At 44.9% G+C, this 14518-nt stretch overlaps 1 protein-coding gene across 1 annotated transcript in view; it reads right to left on the bottom strand.

Moving 5' to 3' along the window:
- LOC128709771 (cadherin-87A) overlaps positions 1–14518 on the bottom strand; it is a 58148-nt gene that overhangs the window by 10211 nt on the left and 33419 nt on the right. Inside the window, exons 4-9 of the mRNA XM_053804789.1 lie at positions 12581–14376; positions 12341–12470; positions 11926–12049; positions 10456–10516; positions 5486–5939; positions 5284–5388 (exon numbers count right to left, since the gene is read on the bottom strand). Coding sequence (XP_053660764.1) covers positions 5284–5388; positions 5486–5939; positions 10456–10516; positions 11926–12049; positions 12341–12470; positions 12581–14376 — 2670 coding nt within the window. The remainder of the gene's footprint in view (positions 1–5283; positions 5389–5485; positions 5940–10455; positions 10517–11925; positions 12050–12340; positions 12471–12580; positions 14377–14518) is intronic.

The raw sequence follows: 14518 nt of genomic DNA, 5'->3' as shown, positions 1-14518 counted from the left end.
ATTGAGTTTTCGTGTCTCGTGGGAAAGTGTACCGGTTGTGAAGGATCGGCGTGAACTGTATAAAGTTGGGTGGCTTGTGGGTGGCTTTAGTCTGACTTTAAAATGACTGGCTTATGAAAAGCTACACCACACAAACGCACACGCGCACTACAATACCTACGAGACGCCGCTTTACGTGGGGGTTTGTATGCTTGGCTTTTATCACTGCTAATTTTAAATGGATTAGCTACAGAGCTACAGAGATGATTTCATAATTATTAATGTGATGTCTTTGACGAGTGTGAGCGTGCCCCCACTCCCCACGGGTAGTGGTAGAATTTGATTACGCCTGCGAAGAAAGCACGAGCGAATTGAACGGAAACCCACACTGCGAGATAGCAATTAAAAGTGACACGATGTGAATCGAGCAACTTGAACAAAACCGAAACTCAGGACTCACCTTGTACGATGCCCTTTCGCACATCGTTACACACATGATACCGACCCGGTTCAGGCCGGCTTACAAGACATGTGATGTGGGTCTGGTGAAACGACGAATGTGGATAAAGATGGGTTCTTAAGAATATTCCATTATTTGTGCTGATGATACCGAAGCAAAGCCAAACCAAGTGGCTGGCGAACGCTCCCACATGCTTGTATGAATGGTAGAAGTTGTGAACGAGAACATTAATTATTCACCATTGAATAATTCTGACGGACACCAAGCAAGACATTCGGATGAGCTCGTGTACAAACATGGGATCGATTGAAAATGTTTCCCGAGAGCGGCCAACATTCTAATATCCTGGATCATTCCTGGCAACCCTTAATTCCTGGTACGGGTTTTGCTTCATGTACGATTTCAAAACCCCAACCAGCCTCACCGGTGGGTAAAGCCCATAATCGTATTATAATTAAAATGCCCTCATCTTACTGCTATTGTTCTTGGTCTGGACGGGTTAGGTTTAGGCACCATCCCCGTATAACCTCATCTCATCACTGAAAGGCAATGTGGAAGCAATTCCTTCATAGAAACCCGTGCTTCCGGTATCAGCAGACAGCATTGAAGCGACCTTAGCCCTCAAACATTTAACAACCACAAACCGGGCGCATTATTCAACCCTTTCCCAGTATGGGTGCAGGCCGTTTGGGATTTTGGATATATTTTTACTCCCAAGGTATAAGCTACGCTACTATTTTGGTACCAGATCTGGCCCCCATGCATGAATGCTGCCGTACAGTTGTGTCCACAGAAGGACGGCAATGGGACTCGGGGTTGAAAATCTCGAGAGAGTTTTGTTTGAATTAATTACAGAACGTCGATGAAAGAGTCTTCATCTGGTACGGTCTGGTGTACCGGAATGATTGTACTTTGTTCGATTCATAAAGAGGAAAGATTAGTGCCAGCAAGAGGAGGTCAAATTTTTCCAATTGCTTGGGAATTTATCCCTTCAGCAGGGGTGTAGGTACAGCTAGTGTGAGTACAATCTTATCCGCATCCTGATTGCCCCCAACATATTTCATTCTACTGTGAAACGAATTCAACATCACGTCTTCTAATACTACAAAGGGAACAAATGACAAGCACCGTTCCTCTGGTCACCGCGGATATTCCCATAGAACTATTTGCTTTAAGGGAAAATTGTGCTCACTAAAACTTTTCCATCGGCACGAAGAACACTCGCTCATGACGTCCCCTTGAACGTACTGCTGACGATATTCGCAGTGTGCCTTATCACGCCGAGAGATCAACGGTGGCTCAACTACTTTCAGATCAAATGCACAGGTAGAGTTGTGCAATGCGAAACCTTTAGCATTAGCCTCGGCGTAGATTGCATCACTGTACATATGTTTCGATCCTGTTCGGAGACACACTTCAGCATATTAACACCACCATCGTCTTCCCGCGTCACGTGACAGACGGAGGATTAGTGCGAAGCTTGCAGTGCAGCAGGCCATCTCGTCTATCCAACGTTATAATAAGACTTTTCACCTGTGTCATAACACAGGTGAAGCACTCTCAAGCACAATTTTCACGCGTCAGTAGAGCAAACGGTTTGCCGCCAATGCTAGTCTCGTTGTACCGCTGGCACTGTGTCTTCTTATGAGAGTGTTTTTTTTTGGTTTAACGTGAATCTATGGGCGACCTCTCACCAACCATTGTCATGTGCACTCGCTCTCGCTCTCTACCACCATTACTTAACCTCTCTGACCGAAACAGTAATTAACGGAAGTGGTGTGAAGTAACCTCGGTTACGGATATTCTCAAGAGTCACCCAGAAGGGTTTGCTGCTTCTCGATGTCATTGGTTTCATTTAGCTCATCTGATGCAGTGAAGAAAAAAAGAACCCGTACGATGCATCCACGACCCGACCTCGCGACCTCGAAAGGTGCCAGTGTTTGTTCGGCGTGTCAAAGAGTCGACAGTGAAAGAAAACAAAAAACCACGCAGACAATCTGACTTCTCGCGCGGGTATCATCTTTGCGAGCGATCCATACGGCGGACAAATCCTTTCCGTAAATGGAGAACCTTGTGCGCTATCACGTTCCACTTTAATGGGTTCACTACACGGTGGCTCGGCAGGGTCATGTACGAGCGATGAGAGAGCTTTGCCGTGCATAGTATCTTCCTTGCCGGTAGCTTTTTCATTTCCACTCGGTGAAGATGACAGCCCACCCACCCCCGGGGGGGGGGAAGTAACCGGTGAAACGGAATGGAAAGATCGTGGAGACGCGATTTGTCTTGATACAGTCTTAATAGAGCACGCAAGAACGAGCACGGGCGGATGTTTTTAAAACCGTGCAACGTAAACGTCCCTGCTCACTACCACTTCTCCATGTAGCAGTGTGCCCTCATGGATCAAGCACTGCTTCCCTGTTTTTTTTTTTTGTTGTCGTTGCCAAATGCATCGCATAAGCGTGTACTATCGGGTTCGAGAAAGTGAGAACCCCAGCAGGCCATAGCATTGGAATATTTGCTCATAATTTCTCGGGATGGCGAAAACTCCGCTGCTGCGAAGAGTTCATCATTGCCACCACGATGCGATACATACATACACACACACAGCAGAAGACCGGGTGTTGGATCCGCCGAGAAAAAGCGAAACAATAAAATCAACGAAAAAATAAAAATAGCGCGATGAAAGAAAGCGAAAAGCGATGCAATTTTTCTTCCCAGTGGAATGTCCATGCTGGAGGGCGTCGGTGCCTCCCGATGCTGGCGAAATGAGAAATGGTGAGAAACGGAATGTTCTCCCATCCGATGGCGAGTGGCAACAAGACGGCGTAAACCACTGCGTCCGGAATAAATTGCTTCATTATATGGTGCGCCTAGTCGTGCTCTCATGTTCTACGCTTTCTTTTTTTAATATATATAAACTGGCACTGGACTGCATGTTCATTTTTTTCCAGTGCTTTGGTGAAGCGGCGAGCATTGTAAACAGGGATAAAAACGAGCTATCGTACATTAAAACAATCCGCGAGAACTTGCGCGTACTTCATTCTGCGGGGGTTTAAGATGTGACGCAAAGAGCTGATGCACATCCCAGCTCCAGCGTAACGTGATGCATAAAAATGGTTCAAATGCTGTTTTTTTTTTGTTTAGTGACTGGAGATAATTGAGCGCCCGGAGCAGTTTAGTGGTAGCAGTGCCGGTCCTCAAACGCCTGGACTGGTAACTAATCTCAGATCCCTTCTACGAAAAACGGATTCGACGGCACTCATAGCTTTTACGAAGTCACGGAAAACTAGAAAGAAACACCTGAAGCCTCTCACGGAAAAGTTTTCTGGTGATAAACAGTGTGATTAACCAAAGCTTTCCTGACTATCGCTTGATACTTTACTATCTATAATAGCTGAAATATTATATTATTATGATAATAAAAATTGTGTATCAACCGCACTAATTGAATGACTTGAAGTTACTTTCAAAACTGTTGTGACATGGATTCGTGTCTCAAATATCGTTTACAAAAGGAAAACTAGAAATTATACTCCTTCTATTTTTTTAGCTTACTTCCTTGCAAATATTATGCGCGATCGAGAATCTTCGGCCTTACTACTTTCAGTGCTTGATCGTGGCACCCTCTACGGTCAAATCTTTGAACCCACGGTTGTATGCTAATCGATCACAAAAGCATATTCGTAAAGAGGGAGTTAAAAAGAGAGAGAACATAGCGAGAGCAAAATAAAGTAAGAAAGAGAGAGCATATTCGACTATTTTTTACTATTTCAACACTGTGATTCAAAAATATAAACGCTCATTAATGAAATATTAACGTTGAAACGTTGCATGTATCTGGCTGTTATGATTTCAGGAAGGAAAAAAAAACATTATTGGTTTTAACATACGCTAAAACGTTCAGAGAGTATTAAAACGAATACCTCAAAGTGGAAAAAATAGTAGCATTGCAGCAGTAATAGAACATTTGTACATTTTTTTCCATTCCATTCGTGGATGCGAGTTTGTTCATTGTTTGCACCATCGTTCCAATATTTTCTTTTTTTGCAGTTCTACAAAACGCATAGAAAGCGACCCAGGAGTAAATGTGTTTATAACAATAAAAATTCTCAGTACATCGTACATGTCCGGAAGATTTGTGAAACCATACAAGCTTCACGTGAGCCAGCATATTGAGGCATAACGATTGGAATCGATAGTTAGGAATGGAAAAAAGAATCACATGCCCACCCATTCTACACCGACTGGGAGTGATCCATTTTCCTGCATTGCTTTCCAGCTACCCCATCAAACGTTCACCGCTGCCAGAGCGCTCTACTAACTTTTATGTGACGCTTCATACTCGTGGGACCGGATAGCACTAATGCCAATCGAGTGTGAAAATTATATGCATCCCATTGCACAACACGCTAACGAACTTTATTTCTTCGGAAAGTAGCAACCATGCATTAAGCGCTATAGGCAGCGAGACTATTTATATCGCGTCGGAACACGAATGGTACACCGAGAGGTTCTAAACGAGTTCCTTAAAAGCACTAGCGCGAGAAAACAGCCATACAGACGATATCGTTATGCAATTTGCAAATCAATCGATCATATTTTGCGTCACCGTAAGAATTTCACTCAACACGATATGCTACTGACAACCTCCATGCGTTTTATGCACAATTCATGTGCAATTCTCTTTCGCCGAGCAATAGTTTGAGTTCACACACATGATCTGGAACTATACTAGCTTATGTTTTGTGCCGTGTTAATGGAAACGACTAGGATTTTTCCACACAAACAGCATGAGATTTTGCATATATATTTGCCGCACTGATGGGACTGATGATTGCACTTACCGGTGGCTCTTCGTTCACGTCCGTAATCGTGATAATGAGTAATCCTTCGCCCTGTTGAATCGATGGAGCCGTCGTATCCGTGACGAGTACGGTGATACGGATGACCTGGATGTGTTTTTTTTTTTCGGACAACAGTAATATGACACGAACAAGTTTGAATAATTAGCAACTGAAGCTTATTGAACAACAAAGCACTGCTTACCGCAAAGCTATCCCGGAGCAAACGCCGATTAACGTACACTTTGCCGGAACGATCGATCATAAACATATCCTTGAAGTCTTCCATCTCGCCAACCTCCTTCCCGTTCTTGTCGACCGCCGTAATCGGTTCCGTGGCGGCGTAGTCAAGCGATTCGCTCGATGCCACATCCGGATCAACGGCCACGAGCGTGTGGACCAGCGTCCCAATCGGTGCATCCTCACTCACCTCGGCCCGTTGCGTCGTGGGCGTAAAGTACGGTGCCTTATCGTTGCTGTTAATGATGCTCACCGTCAGCATTGTCGTACCGGATAGGCTCGGTGTGCCCGAGTCTGAGGCCACGATCTCCATCTGGTACGTGTTGCGCCGATCGTAGTCTAGCTTACGTGCAATGCTAACCACACCGGTCGTATTGTTGATGGTAAAGTCATCGAAGCTACCCTGCTGGATGCGATATCTGTAATGGGACAAGCCAAACAAACGGGTCACTCAAATTAACCACCCCAATCAAAGCAAATAAACACGTAAAACTGGTATAGAAATAGCCGCCAGAACAGTGCACACCTTGTTAAGGGTGTATTTTTCCCACCCCATTATGGCTCGGGGCAGAATCTTCCGCGCGGCAACAAATTTACCGATCTCACCTTTATTGCATTAACGAATGCAATTAGAGCAAAAAACGGAACCGGCGGCAAATTGAAAGTGAGTAGCGAATTTCAAATCGACTTGTGCCGAAATCGTTTGCATATTTAATGAGGATTTGGTGCTGCTAGCCTAATTAAAATTCAACAGGGTGTGCCAGCTCGCCCTGGAACAGTGGCAAACAAAACAGCAAAAGCGGGAGAGACAAAAAGAAACAAAATCAAACCAAGAAAACTGATCTAATTAATGATCTGAGGTTGCAGCACGGACAGAATATTATCCTAACGGGTGGAACAATAGGAGCGTCGGATGTCGTTTTCTTCTATCCGCTCCATCGTCCCAATCGACAGCAAATCGAAAAATATTCCAATGTTTTATGTTTCACGCCACGTGCACGGATTTAGCCTCACAAATTCATTACCCAAAAACCTGCTCGGGAAATGTTCCAAAACAGCTACAAACCCGTTTTTACAACTAAAAGCATTCTGCTCTTAGTGTAACCCTTTACGCGATAAGCTGTAAAAAGTTTTACATTTTCTTTTTAACTACCCACTGACGGACACGGCGTTTGTTCATCAAATTTCCCAAGAACGCAACGCGTCCCAGCTACAAGTTCTCACATTAAATGATATTATCTAGAGCCTCAACCATCGCTAGCAACGAGGTAGAAGCTTTCAAGCTTTTCGAGGCAATCAAAACGCGAACACACAATTTAGGTCCACGGTCAAGCAGGACGAAAAGCAGGTTGGTAATGATGAACGTAGCAAAGCTTCTTTCTGCCTGCCCAGTTTTGCGCAACCTCATTCCCCTTTTTTTGTTTTGCTTTAATCTTATTTAACCCGCTGATTCTGGTGCCCTTACCCGTGCAGCAGCCGGTTCATCATCGGTTTACCCTCGGAACGAGATTTATCCCTCTTTATGATCGGTATTTTTCGGAAAGTTGCCGCGCTCGCACGAAAATCCTTTCGTGGGCCGTTCAATTTGTTCCATTTCTCGTAAATCTAAACAAGAATTTGATTAAAATTTAACGTAATTTATGCGAACAAACTCACCGCGGTGTGAGCGGACTTACTGTAGCAACCGGACACCGGTGTACCTGGCAAAGCGGTGCTGTGCGCTGTATTTACGTCGATGTAGTTGGCTCTAGTGCCTCTGTTTCTCTCTCTCTCTCTCATTCGCTCGCTTTCAGTGCTGGTTTGATTCGACCCACTCAATTACGTGAAGCCTCGGTGCACCTGTAGTGTCTGCGCTTCATTTTTCGCTTCCATTCCATCTCATAGCTCACGTTGCGTTCGATCGTACAATTTGTTTCCTTGTTTTCATAGTTTCGGGTGGTGGTACATTTTTTATTGTTTTCCGGTCACCCGCGTCCCTTCCGTTTTGCACTTTTTTTGGACAATTTTCCACTGCGCAACACACCGGGGCTGTGTATGCAGATGCGAATTTTTATGCATGCCATCCACTGGGTATTGATTTTACAGCGACTGCAACAGCAAAATCGATGCTCGAGCATCGGTTTACTGATACCTCGGCCGCTTCTGATCCCCTTTTTCCTGGGGCTTTTCCCTAACCGGTATACACCGAAAACCATGTTGTCGCTTGTACCGGCATCCGGATTGCATCCGGTTAGCAAATAGTTCAAACATGTTGCAATGTATATACGAAACACGGGTAATCTTGTATGTTGTGAAATAATTACCAAATGGTTGCATGATTTCGATCGGTACACAAATTACCGGGACCCATGTGTACAAAGCGAGTTTGTAATTATGAAAGTTTTCTACACGACATGCTTTATCTGACATTGAAAAATTAATTTAATTGCAGCGTTTTTAAATCATTATATTTTAAAGCATTTTTGAACAAACTTCAAAAAGTAATAATGTCTTTATTACTCCATGTGTTTATTAGTTTATTAATCATACTTAGTATCATCGCCTTCCACACGCAGGGCTGGCTATCTAGTTACGGGTGAAGAAAGTAAAAAAACAGACTAGAAATTTGCACTAGAAATGGCAGGCTCAGACCTCTTGAGGATGTTGTGCCGGTAAAAAAGAAGAAGTTAAAAGGGCGGATCAAGCACTAGACAAGCTAAGTGGTCACCATCGTAGTATGGAGTCAAGTAATTATTTAAATAAAACCAAGCATACCGTTCTCGCCCTACCAAATAAGCGGTCTATTAGAAGTAGCTCCACCCGAAGCGCTGTTTTTGACAGTGATTACGCACTCTAGCGGGAAAGATTTCATTCCGCATGAAACACTTTGTAAGGGAGCGTTCGTCCGATTCGTGGATCAAAGAGGGAAACGTAACAGTGTGCAAAATTACGATAATGCAACGTCAGGTCCTGGATAGAGGAGGTGTGGTAGGTCAAAATTAAGATGGAGTGATGGCGTTGATGCGCCCCCTTCCTCATCTAGCACTCTATGAACTGGAATTGGTTGTAGCGTCGGATAAGTAAGTAAGTTAAAATGTTAGAATCTAAAATTTCAGCAACACGTGATTCTTATTAAACTCCATCTTCCCTGGGATGATTTTTTGTTTCACTGCTCACTAATATAAGATGGTCTGCAATTAACGGATTGTTACTTATCCGGCGCTTCAATGGTATCGGGTTCTTGACTTGCTATCAGGGTTATGCCCCGTCGCCTGATATTTCAATATCCCGAGCATACTAGGCCAGCTAATTTAGGACCACCACACCGCCTATGTCAATGTAGATGCTTTAAAAGAACATTACTGATAAGACCAACTCACCGTAACCTGGCGAGTCTAATTCGCTGCACGATAGTTAGTTCATTGTACACTCGTAAAGCTACTTCTGCATTGTTCTTCTACACACAGAGAGCCAAAAATCCTTCGGATCATGTTACCCTCGAACGCGGCTAATAGATTCTTCTTCTGTTGCCTTCGTTATTATATTTATTTCATTTATTTTGAAAATCACTAAAAGATTCCTATAAGTGTCAGTTTCACACGATAGGGCCTACATAAGAAGCTTTTAGAGATTTTAAAATTAAATAAAATAAATTAAATAAATTTGGAAAACCATATCAACTACTGCCAAAGTTGACAACATAATAATAATTGTTTGTTTATTGTTTGTGTTTTAAAACTAAAAACTAAAGGATAATTCATGATACAATTTTCCTCATTCTTCCTGATATGGTGGTTTAAAGGTTGTGTTTGATACCTATTTACCAAACTTATTTTTTTCGTTTAAGAACCCAAACATATCCTTAACCTCCACGGTTTAATATACTTTCGAGGGAGATTCAAGTAACTTCTAGTGTCCGTACACTAGCCACAGCTAATTAAGACGAGATTAAGGCAATCCTTGAGGATTATCACAAAAAAAAAATACGATCATACCTTGTATGAAGAAAAAATATTGTTGAGCAGTAACATTCAACCGATGAACGACCGGAATGAGTATTTAACGGATGTTTCAACCATTTGCTTTGAGCTTTTTCTTTCGCTCTCGGTGTAATCAATACCATGAACTTTCCCATTTGCAATAAACACCATCATCTTCATCATCATAACCATCATCATGGCTGTCGTTCACCCGACCCAGACTCCGGTGTCGTGGTTGGGGAGGTATGGTGTTCATGCATTCCTGATCCAAAGCTTCCCTTCCTGAAGCCACGGGAGTGGCGGAAACGGAAGCGAATAAAATGGACATTGATGTCGTTTTGCAACCCAACCGGAGTCGCACGCTATGGTTCTCGACCGGAAGCTGCGGCACAGGAGGAGAAATTGAAAAGTATCGATGAAGCAGTATCCAACAACGTCAGTAGCTTGGCTGCCTTCGTATGGCGTAGCAGTATGAATAAATAAAGGTAAAACAAGGAAAGGTTTAGGTCATATATTCGCATTTACAGCATAACCTTTCCCATGCTCTCTACCCCGGCCATCTCCCGCACTCCCCCAACCGTGATTGGATCGCTTCCGTTCATGATCGAACGATTTTCTCCTAGCGTACCATCCGGCTTCCAACGAGATTTCCTTCGGCACATGAAGCCGGCGCTTCTCAATCCGTTTCTTCATTTCTGCTGGCGGCAGACGCGCAGGCATTCAGAAGGGGGAACGGGTTGAAAACACGGGTAAAGCAGGATAAAATAATCAAGTTATTCTAAAAATTTATTTTTATAGCCTTCGAACCAGTGCACAACGACAGGCCCAGGACCGGTCGGGCCGACCGGTACAATCGATCGAAAATTGGTTATAGGTCTTTTCTCGTTCGGATCGATTCCGGTTTTGCCAGGGAAACAAAACCACCCCTTTTCGATACAGTTCAGGAAGCGTGGGGTAAACGAAATTTTAAATTTACCTGATCTCCGCATTTATTCCGGTATCCAAATCGATGGCTTGTAAGCGCTCAACTATGGTTCCTGGAAAATTGATTGAGAAACAGAAGAATAAAATCAATTATTTGGATTAACTAGACTTAACAGGACTGAAGTGGAAGAGTAAAATGGATAAATGTATGTATAAACAGCAGCAAATATTATGTTAACATTTGTAGAACTGACGAATTCAAGTAGAAAAGTTATACTGGAATGCAACCAGGAAAATCTGACACGTTAAACTATTTCAACTTACACACTGGTAGCTTTGTCAATGTTTATATCGAATCCGGAAGGGACTCCAACTTTGCGAGTAGAAATTGAAAACCCTTTATAATTACCACAAACTAGGCTTCAAACGGTAAAATTGAAACCATTTTTGGAATCTTTTTAAATTGCAGATGTAGATGTAGAATTCGTCCCGATGTCAGGATCTTTTCGAGTTCATGTTGCAAAAGTACACACCTTTATCTACATGCTTTTATAGTTCAATGTTAGAAGATTTGAGAAAAGGTTTAAACTGTACCATTCCAGCGCGAACACTTTTACGAAATTGAAAAAAAACTTGAGAAGCTTACAGCAAATGCTCAATGTTAAATTGAATAAAACCAAAAAATTAAATTGTGTAGTTAAATAGAAATGTTATGAAACTGCTACAAGCATCTTTAATACTCAATACCAAATGGTATTGAGCAACCGGCACAGACAACAGAAAATGTGATACGCTTCCGTTGATCAGACATTAAAACATGGAAACGTTGATGTTAAGTAAACTTGACTCTACTTTTAGCATCAACCGCACCCCCGGAACGAGGACGAAGGACAAAATTGATTCGAGCGCCGGTAGAGATAAATCTCGATCGATACCCGTGCGGGCCCGAGCAGACGAACCACAAGCCATCCAATAACGCTCGATAGGATTAATATCTTTTGACGAGTTCTTTGATGAGTAAAGTCCAATAACATTCAACCATGCCGTGACTACGAGAACGGCACGAAAATGTTGATAAACTCAAGTTGTTTACAAATTCATACGGCAGTGGTTCGAATGTAACCGCCAATTTCATTCACCGTATGGAGAAACATTAATAATCAATATTTAGATAGGTAAGCTCAAATTTGCCACATTTCGGTATTGTTTCCACAACAGCGTACAGTTCAACTCGTACTCCCAAATACAGTTCACAGTTGGGACAAGATTCAACTTCGCCCGATGTGCAATAGAATAAGCACTGGCGGGAAAACTTTCTCCGAATGACAAACAGCAGTGACAGTGAACTTAAATACTTTGACCACAGAGACTGCTTCTTGTCCCTTCGCTTGATTTTCCCACCATTGGCAAGCATTATTATGGACACCATTAGAACCGCCTTCGTTCGGCTACTGTACACACGTTAGCGTTCGAAAGATGGAAGAATCCCCGGTAAGACCGGGGCACGAGCGAAACAACTTACCAATTGGAAAGTTTTCCTCGATAGAGGTGAGATAGTTTTCCCGAGCAAACTGCGGTGCGTGGTTATTAACATCTCGGATGGTGATGTTCACGTTGCAGAGCGTCGTGTACAGCCCGTCGGTAGCCTGGAACAGAAGCGCAAGGTTAGAAATAGTTCAGAACGATCCGAAACACGGTAAGGTATTATCGATGCTTTTGTCTCCCTCTTTGCGTTCAATGGCTGCATAACTAGTGCAACTAGGTCGGCCATGTTCAAACGACCGTGCAGAAAATGTTAATCAAGAGGAATTTCTAATTAGATATAGTAATGACCCGGTAGGGACTACGGGTACTCACTGACCGTATAGCAACACGGGTATGGTGAGTCACCGTAACAGCACCCAACGGAGGTTAACATTAGCAGAAAATAGACTCACCTCAACGCCAAAGAACACATTTTCCGACTTCAGATGGTTCACATCGAGCGCAACCGATTTCGATATCGTCAGCTGCCCGGTGCGTTTATCGATTTCGAAATGTCGTGTGACGGCCTCGTTACCGATGATGCTGCGGAATGAAGCGAAGGCAAACAGGGACCGGTTCGAATAAATAGATTGACTCGCATGTACTCCGCATTCCGTCGCAACCCAATCAAAATGGGTCGCACCAGTACTTACCGGTAGTTGATTTCGGAAACGACATCCGGATCCCGTGCCTTAATGATGAGCGGAGGCTCGAACACTGCCGCACCTTCGTCGACCGACGCCCGATAGAGTGGGCTTTCGCACACCGGCGGCGAATCGTTTGCATCGAGCAAACTGATGCGTACCGATACGACGGATGTTTGTCCACGGCCTTCGTCGTCGGTCGCCCGGTAGGAAAGGTAGTATACCGATTGGGTTTCGTAGTCCAAACAGGGTGCCTTCCCGGGACCAACCGGTTGCCGCGGGTGTTGTATATCGTTCGTGTGCAACTGCTCGATACGGGCCGTGGTCGGCAGGTCCAGGTCGTCCGACACGTCCGCCGTCGTCGATTCGAAGCTATCGTACAGTGTCGATATTGTCGGCGGTGCGATTACGTTGACGTCGTGAAATTCGTTTGATTCACCACTGTTGACAATGCGGTACGTCATGTACTCGACGCCCCGGGCCGACGCGTTCAGATGATTCCGGTCCGGATAGTCGCGCTGCAGATCCGAGAGGGTTGGTATTTGGCGACGACGCCGCACCACCAATCCATCCACCGGTTGCGAGCCGGCGACCGGCACCGGACAATCGGCCACCGAGATGGCACCCGTAATGGCGTCCACGGCAAACAGCTCCGATCCCGTACCGGACAGCGAGTACCGTATGCCCTGATCCCCGTACAGACCCGAATCAAGATCCCGCGCCGTGATCGTCGCTATCAGATGACCCGGATGGGCTGTCTCGGATACGGTCGTGGAGTAGGAATCCTGCTCGAAGATTGGCCTATTATCGTTCGCATCCGTTATTGACACGGTCAGCGTGGCCGTCGACGATAGCTTCGGGTGCGTTTTGGTCTCTTCCGCTATCAGCAGCACTATGAACTTGCGCTGGTTCGGATTCTCGTAGTCGAGTGTGCCATTAGCGACGCGGATGCTTATCTGCGACGAGCCCGTGACCAGCTTCGGTTCGACATCGAACACGTTCGAGACGTCGTTGAGGCGGAGCGAAAATTCCGCATTCTCACCCACATCCGGGTCGCGCACACTGATCTCGAGCGGTAGCGGCGTGCCCGGTGCGGTGTTTTCCGACAGCGACACAAAGTACTCCGTTTTGTTGAACATCGGCGGTGAATCGTTCACGTCGCGTATCGTTATGGATGCTTGGGTGGTGGCGACCGTCAGATTGTCGTTCCCCGGTACACCATCTACCACTTCGCGAGCTTTAACCGTAAGTATGATTAGTCCAGTATCATCCGGTAATGCTTCCTTATCGAGCGGTTTCGCCGTACGCAGCTCCCCAGTGTGTTTGTCCAGCAAGAAGTAATCCATCGGATTCGTCACCAGTTCGTACACTATCTTGCGTGGCTGGCCACGATCACCGTCTCGTGCTTGAATCACCATCACAAGCGTACCGATGGGGCTGTCCTCGTTGATCACCGCTGCCAGCGAACCCTGGAACACCGGCGGAGCGTTCTGGACGTCACGCACATGAATCTCCAACCCAGCGGAAGCATTGTACAACCCATCACTAGCATCCAGCAACACCTGGTAGATCATGCGATCGTTGTAGTCGAGCGGTTCCTTCAGTACAACCGCCGCGGTCAACCGATCCTGCTGACTCTCCGTCACCTCGATGGCAAACTTTTCACAAGCGTCCGGATTCTGTGGCTGTGGAATGCAGGATACGTCCAAGTTCTCACCCACCGTGTCCCGGTCCGTTACGAGAATGCCGTCAAATATGGTCGTACCGGGTTGAGCATTTTCCAGCACTTCCGTCTCGTACGGTACCTACGCGCAGATGGTGCGCCGAGGGAGATGTTAAACAAAAACAAAACATGAAAAACGACCGTCCAGAGGGATTACAATCTTTTCCATTAAAATTACAATTCAATTCGCCCTGCTCGTGCAGCTTAATTGCTGACCCTCATTA

Source organism: Anopheles marshallii, chromosome 2 (assembly GCF_943734725.1).
Source record: "Anopheles marshallii chromosome 2, idAnoMarsDA_429_01, whole genome shotgun sequence".
NCBI classification, from domain to species: domain Eukaryota; kingdom Metazoa; phylum Arthropoda; class Insecta; order Diptera; family Culicidae; genus Anopheles; species Anopheles marshallii.
This window is presented reverse-complemented; position numbering and strand designations above follow the sequence as displayed.